The 7,700-nt window shown below is 40.4% G+C and overlaps 1 protein-coding gene across 1 annotated transcript; it reads right to left on the reverse strand.

The window, feature by feature from the left end:
- Positions 1 to 788: 788 nt before the first annotated feature.
- Positions 789 to 5,963, reverse strand: LOC123318219. Its single transcript, XM_044904834.1, has one exon. The coding sequence runs from the start codon at positions 5,961 to 5,963 to the stop codon at positions 789 to 791; it is 5,175 nt and encodes a 1,724-aa protein (XP_044760769.1).
- Between the last annotated feature and the right edge of the window lie 1,737 nt (positions 5,964 to 7,700).

The raw sequence follows: 7,700 nt of genomic DNA on the forward strand, positions 1-7,700 counted from the left end.
TTTTTGTGGACTTTGACTAGCAGAAAATCATTTCGGTTCTTCAAAATTACATGCATATTCAAAATAAAAAACATGATACCGTTTCGCGAAAATAGAATTTTAGCAAAGTATTATTCTTTTGAAAAATAGGATAGAATTTAATCGAAATTCTAGGTTAAATTTGCATTATTGATTTCCTTTTCAATTGAGAATGAAATAAGTTTAATTGATGAATGGAAGTAATGATGATTCGGATCGCTAATTCAGTTTTACAGTGTGGCTAATTTTCACAACAATTGAGATATATGCACTGAGAAATACAAACCTTTAGCAATGGTCAAATTACTGACAAACGCTTTAAGTATCAATAATGCGAGTAGACTTACCAGTAGGCTAGTGTAGGAAGCACGTGTATTTTGTGTATGTCACGTAGAGCAGCGTAGAGCGTGCTGTCGACTTAAGTGTGGCTGATTTCGTTAGAGTGATCAGAAACGAACTGACTGGTCGAAGTGTGTTCTCGCCGGCATCGCTTTTGCTCTGTGGTCTAAAAGAGGGGCGTGGCCTCTGCACTCTTCTTCTTTCTTGACTGGCCTAAGTCTGGCAATATTGACCTCATTGCGCAGAGTCAGCAAGATGGGGTCAGAATATGAGCAGAAATCGAGGTAGACAATTTCGCGCATACAATTGCATTGTCACTTATATTACATGATATCAAACAATATGAGTTAAAAAATATATACACATATATACAAAGAACGGGAATAGAACATCCTCCCCCCCTTGAAGAAAGGAAGATATTCTTCAACGACTCAATACGTGGGCAGGGGACACAGCTTGACCAAGGGCCTACGCAATATACCTTTCGCGGTTCTCACTGAGGCGACTCGCGCAATACCATCTGTGCCGTAATTTAATTCGGTTATTCTTCCCAAAGCCCATTCTAGTGGGGGTTCATTATCTGATTTTATCAAAACCAAGTCGCCTATTCTGGGCGTTGACTTATCTGGAAAGTGCCATTTCGATCTTTGAGTAAGGGTGTGTAAGTATTCGGTTTTCCATCTTTTCCAAAAATCCGTACGCATGCGAACCAACAGTTGCCAACGAGTTAATCTGTTTATGGGTACATCTGAGGTATCTGGGTCTGGGATGGTTGTTAGTGGTTCTGAAATTAAAAAGTGCGCTGGTGTCAAAACAGACAAATCGTTCGGGTCGGAACTCAAAGGAGTCAATGGTCTCGAGTTCAGAACCGCCTCTATCTGCACGAGCACCGTGTTCATTTCCTCGTATGTCAAGATCTGAGATCCCGTAACCCTTTTCAGATGTGTTTTTACCACCTTAATATTCGCTTCCCAGAGTCCCCCCATGTGTGGCGCTGACGGCGGGTTGAAATGCCAACGGATGGCTTCCTTTTCTGCTACGAGGGCATAAATATTTTTGAGATATTTATCGGAACCGATGAAATTTTTTCCGCAATCCGAATAAATATTTTTACAAATCCCGCGCCGGCCAATGAAACGTCTGAAACCTGCTAGAAAGGCATCCGAAGAGAGTTCCGATATTAATTCCATATGAATCGCTTTCGTTGCACAACATACGAATAAACATATCCAAGCTTTGAATGTCTTGTTGGTCCGAATTCTACCCATTTTTATCATGAAGGGTCCGGCTAAGTCAACTCCGGTGTTAAGGAAAGGTCGCGCTTGTTTTACTCGAAAATCGGGAAGATTGCCCATTGGCCGAAGAAAACTTGTGGGACGAACCTTCCAACACGGTATGCAGTTGCCGACGATACGTCGAGTGATTCGTTTGGCGCCCAATATCCAATAATTTCTCTTTAGGAGAGATAAAGTTGTTTCTATACCTGCGTGCATATACTGAACGTGTATTTCGGTAATGAGTAATTTGGCTAAAACCGATTTACTAGGTATGAGTATCGGAAATTTATTGTCGTACGGCATGTCCGCATTACGCAATCTGCCACCGACTCTTATTACGTCGTCCTTCATGAAGGGATTTAGAACCCTCAACGATTTAGGTAGCCTTTCTTCGTTTTTTATCATTAATATTTCATCTCCGAAATACTTTCTTTGTTCGTGCCTTATGATTGAAACGAGAGCACTTTGCAACTCGCCGTGTGTGAGACAATCTACCTCCCCAATTGTTGCATGCTGGCGTTTCAGGCATCTATTCTTGAAACGGATGATATAGGCAAGAACGCGTTTAATTCTGTGGAGAGATGAGTATTTATCAAGCAACGTGTCTAAGATGTTCGGTTGCTTCACTTGAACGCTTAGTGTTATCTTTCGCCGCTCGCTTTCAATCGAATCTTTATCGCGAATTTGAATTTTCTTCACCCAGGATGTTGGTTCGTCTAAAAGGAACTGAGGACCTGTCCACCACAATGTGTGTGACAATAATTCAGACGGAAAAATGCCTCTGGAGCCGCAGTCGGCTGCGTTATCTTTGGAGGATACATGATGCCACTTATTAGGTGGGACACTTTCCTGAATGAAAGCCACTCTATTTGCGACATACGTTTTCCATAGATGCAGTGAATTTTTAATCCAAGAAAGGGCCACGGAACTGTCGCTGAAGGCATAGATATCCGTCAGACATATCTTGTCTTTGAGTACCTCTGTTACGTACTTCAACAATTTTGCTAGAAGAACCGCAGCATCTAATTCCAGTCTAGGTAAAGAAACTGATTGTAAGGGGGCAACCTTTGATTTCGCTAACAAAAAATGCGTCTTGACTGCTGAACTTCTGTATTTAATTCTCAAATAAGTGACCGCACATGTTCCCTCTATGGAAGCATCACAAAACCCAATTAAATGACATGAATACGTGTCGCGAAAATCGATATGCCGTGGTAGTGCGAAGGAAGATAGCACCGTGAGGTCTCTCTTGAAATGTGACCACTTATCGACAAGATCCTTTGGCGGTGTTTCATCCCAGCCCAGGCCTAACGTCCACAACCGCTGTATCAGTATCTTCGTGTAAAAGGTGATGGGGGTCAAAATTCCCATCGGATCGAATGTGCGTGCCAACTCCGAGAGCATTGTTCTTTTAGTACATTTCGAATCGAAGTTTTTAAACGTGAAGAAAAATTGATCTTTTACTGGGGACCACTTCAAACCAAGAATTTTCAAGGAAACGTTACTTTCGGAATCGAATGAAAAATCTATATTCTGAATGTGTTCTTCAGGCAATCCGTCCAAAAGGGATCTTGTATTGGATGCCCACTTCCTCAGTTCAAATTTACCTTTGCTAAGCAATCCAATAAGTTGATCGCGCATGTTTTCAATCATATCTAGATCGTCGCTTCCGAAAGTAATATCATCCACGAAAGTTTGCGTACGTAAAATTTGTGAAGCTAACGGGAAATCTTCATATTTATCAGCAAGATACAGGAGCGTTCGGATTGCTAGAAAAGGAGATGACGTGATGCCGAACACGAGGACGTTCAATTGGTAATCGGTGATCGGACTGTCTTGATGAGGGCGCCACAGTATACGTTGATATTGTCTTTGCCGGGGCTCCACTTGTATCATTCTGAACATTTGTCTGATATCCGTAAGCATAACATACTTGTGGAGTCTAAAGTTTATCAGAATTTCAACTAGGTCGCGTTGTAATTTGGGGCCACTATATAGCGCCTGATTGAGTGACATCTTTCCCGGAACGTGGCTGCTTGCGTCCATGACCACTCTGAGTGGTGTAGATGTAGAATCTGCCTTTAGGACGGCGTGATGCGGAATATAAAACGTGCTATTCAGTTCCGTAACTGTGGGTGGTTCTACCTCTGTCATATGACCTTTATTCAGATATTCGTTGATGACATCTGTATACGCGATTCGACTCTGTGCATTTTGCATCAATCGTCTTTCTAATGACAAGGATCGCCGCATTGCGAGGGAACGAGTATCTCCAAAATCGGGTGCGTTTATTTTGAAGGGTAGGGAAACCGTAAATCCGCCGCGTTCATCATGTTTAATGTTTTGAATAAAGTGATTCTCGCAAAACGCATCCTCTGGATTCTCTATTTTTGCTTCGGGGACTTCTTCGGTTTTCCAGAACAGTCGCAGAGTATCATTCAGTTGGTCATTTGTCGTATATTTCGCAAAAAAGGTTTTAACGGGACGTGGCGTGGTGCACTGAGTTTTTTGAAGAGAGGCGAGTTTGCCCGTTACCACCCAACCGAATGAAGTATTTAAGCAAACCGGTGAATCTGCATCCAATACAATTCTTCCTTCCTTAAGAACAAGAGGATATATTTCGGCGCCTAAAAGCATGTCAACCTTATCCCTTCTGTTGAAATTCGGATCTGCCAGTTTTAAGCCACGTAAATATGGGATTTTGTCTTTATTGAACCCGGTGACAGGCAATGAATCACAAATTTGGTCTAAAATAATGAAATCCGCTTGAAATTCTGTAGAATCTTCGCCAGAGATCACACAGTGAATGCCCGACTTAGCCGGCATATGCATTCTGTCGAGGCCATGTAGAGTAGCAGCTATATTAATTTTTTTGAGACCTAATTTATTTGCGAAACCTTTTGTGACGAAGCATGATTGTGAACCCGAATCTAGAACCGCTCTCGCTGTTTGAATATTACCGAAGGCATCGCGAACGCTCACTAACGCGGTGGACAATAAAACTTCGTGTTCACCTTTCGTGAACATAGCAACCGTTTGGTGTGTGGGCTCTTGTTCTGCATTAGTGTTGGACCGTTCGAGATTCTCAGTGAAATGCAAAAGGGTGTGATGAGTCCCTTTGCATTGTCTGCACCGATATTTGGAAGGACAGTTTGACGACGTATGTTTATTGGATAAACAATTCACACATAATCTCTTCTGTTTCGTTACCTGGAAACGTTCAGAGGCGTTTATATTCAAGAATTCTGCACAATTATGTATGGAGTGTTCACCCTCGCATAAACTGCACCGAGTGCTCTTTATAGGTTTATCTACGTCCCTTTTCGTTTTTGAAAGTAAAGCGTTGCGTTGGGTTGTTCTACTCGTATCGCTTTGATTTTTAGGCGTTTCACCCGGAGCCTTTGTACACAACGAGAAGGTTTCTAAAGCCTTGCACTGTGCCAAAATATAATTCCTCACGTCGACATATTTAGGAATTTCGTTCGAAGCATGACCTTTCTCAAATTCCCGCCTCGTATTCGGGTCCAAACGATCCAGCAACATATTCGACAAGATGAAACACCAGCTGTCCACATCATACCGCATGGTTCTCAGAACTTCCAAGTTTTCTGAGAAGGTGTCTAGTAAATATCGCAGAGATTTAAAGTCGCCCTTCTGAAGCTTGGGACAACCTTCTAGCTGTTTCCAGGAATTTACCGCTCTTAGCCTTTTATTGTCGTACCTGTCCCTCAACGCATTGTAAGCGACTGTATAGTTTGCCGACACGATCGGTAGATTTCTAATAAGGGCATGCGGTGGTCCGTGTACTTTAGAGATCAGGTACGTAAATTTTTCTATCTCGGAAAGCCTGTCGTTGCCATGAACCAAGGTATCGAACAGTTCAATGAAAGACGGGAATTCTTGGATGCTACCCGAAAATTCTTTTAATTCAATTCGCGGTAGACGGATGCAATCGTTGTTGTTGGCGATTGAGGTATTTTGAAACGCTGTCGTATTGGTTCTAGAACGTTGATCTATCTGTTTATCCGCTATGAGCGTATGATAGGTTGTTTCTATTTCGAGGCACCTAGCGCAAAAATCGTTCATAATTTCGGATTGTGCCTGTAATTTCGCAGAATCTCCTGCTAAGGCGACCGCGATTGCCAGATGTTGCTTCTCGAAGTCCTTTTGCAGTTTTTTAAGATTTTTGAAGGCCATCGCGAATTTTGTAATATGGCTTTCGTCCTGTTGTGCATTGAATGCGCAAGTTTCGATTAATACCAATTGGTTTATCGCGATTTCCCTCAAAGCGTCTGCACGAGCGATTCTTTCTTCGATTGAAAGAGGCATATTGAATGATTTGGCTGGCGGAACTAACGAGAAATGAATAAGGAAACGAGAATTTTTGAATGATACACACCACTATTCGATCATTGACTAAAAATGGCGCTATAGTCGGGATGATCACCCTTAAGTAAGCGAGGTTACTCCAACGAAGTGAAAGCACGAGCAGAATGGAGCAGACCAGTAAGTGCCTAATCGATCCAAAATTCCTGTTTGGTAATTGAGTCGTTCAGATATGTGTATATATTTTGAGAAATCAGCAATAATAAAATTGAAAAAAATACTACAATGCAACTGCAAAGCTCGAAATAGAAAAACTCGATGCAAAGCAAATATTCCTACGCCGTTACTTCAGAATTGGAAATCCCAGACAAGATTATCTCAACGTTGCGAAAATTGAAGAGAAAAGAAAAAACAAAAACATTAGCAATATCCGGCTCGAAGGACCATGAAATAAGTTTAATTGATGAATGGAAGTAATGATGATTCGGATCGCTAATTCAGTTTTACAGTGTGGCTAATTTTCACAACAATTGAGATATATGCACTGAGAAATACAAACCTTTAGCAATGGTCAAATTACTGACAAACGCTTTAAGTATCAATAATGCGAGTAGACTTACCAGTAGGCTAGTGTAGGAAGCACGTGTATTTTGTGTATGTCACGTAGAGCAGCGTAGAGCGTGCTGTCGACTTAAGTGTGGCTGATTTCGTTAGAGTGATCAGAAACGAACTGACTGGTCGAAGTGTGTTCTCGCCGGCATCGCTTTTGCTCTGTGGTCTAAAAGAGGGGCGTGGCCTCTGCACTCTTCTTCTTTCTTGACTGGCCTAAGTCTGGCAATATTGACCTCATTGCGCAGAGTCAGCAAGATGGGGTCAGAATATGAGCAGAAATCGAGGTAGACAATTTCGCGCATACAATTGCATTGTCACTTATATTACATGATATCAAACAATATGAGTTAAAAAATATATACACATATATACAAAGAACGGGAATAGAACAGAGAACATTCCAAAACCTATCGTTCGGTTTCTCAATTGTGATTCAATATTTTAAATATTTCAATTATCTTTTTTTCTTTTTGCTTATCCAAATATAAATTTTTTTTTCATTCATTCTTTTGATCTTTGAATATTTAACATGATTTCAGTTTCTTAAAATTACATGAAGAATCGAAATAACAAATAATCATGATACAGTTTCACGAATATAGACTTTTAACAAAATATCATTATTTCGAAAAAAAAAGATAGAATGTTCTCGAAACTCCAGGTAGAAACCTGACCGATAGTTAATGAGTTTTCTCAAAATTCGGCATCCCTACTCTTTTAGTAGATAAAGTTCTATTCAGTATAACTCTGTTCGCTCTTTTGAGAAGTTGAAAATTTTGGCGAAATCCTTAGTGTCTTCTAGATCATTGACAAAGTTTTGTGAATTTTTTCATTCAGAATACCGTATCGATAAAATTCGAAAATGAAGTTAACTAATAATTGGTACAAGGAGTTGATGTAAGTAGTGTATATTCAGCATAACATCGAAATATTTTTCATTTAATCAAGTCTCCATTGAATTTCAGGTTTCTTATATTTCCCACTAATCACTTTTTAAATTTTTTTGAATAGCCACTCTAACCCCGTACTAATTCAATACATTTGCAGAATTGATATTCTTTTCGTTGAAAATATTTCTCCACTTATCGTATTGTTTCAAAATTTTGATTCGATATTTTCAACCCTTCA

This window comes from Coccinella septempunctata, chromosome 8, assembly GCF_907165205.1.
Source record: "Coccinella septempunctata chromosome 8, icCocSept1.1, whole genome shotgun sequence".
NCBI lineage: Eukaryota > Metazoa > Arthropoda > Insecta > Coleoptera > Coccinellidae > Coccinella > Coccinella septempunctata.

Bases quoted from the DNA above. Each gene is read 5' to 3' on its own strand.
- LOC123318219 (XM_044904834.1), bottom strand. From the start codon at position 5,963: ATGCCTCTTTCAATCGAAGAAAGAATCGCTCGTGCAGACGCTTTGAGG.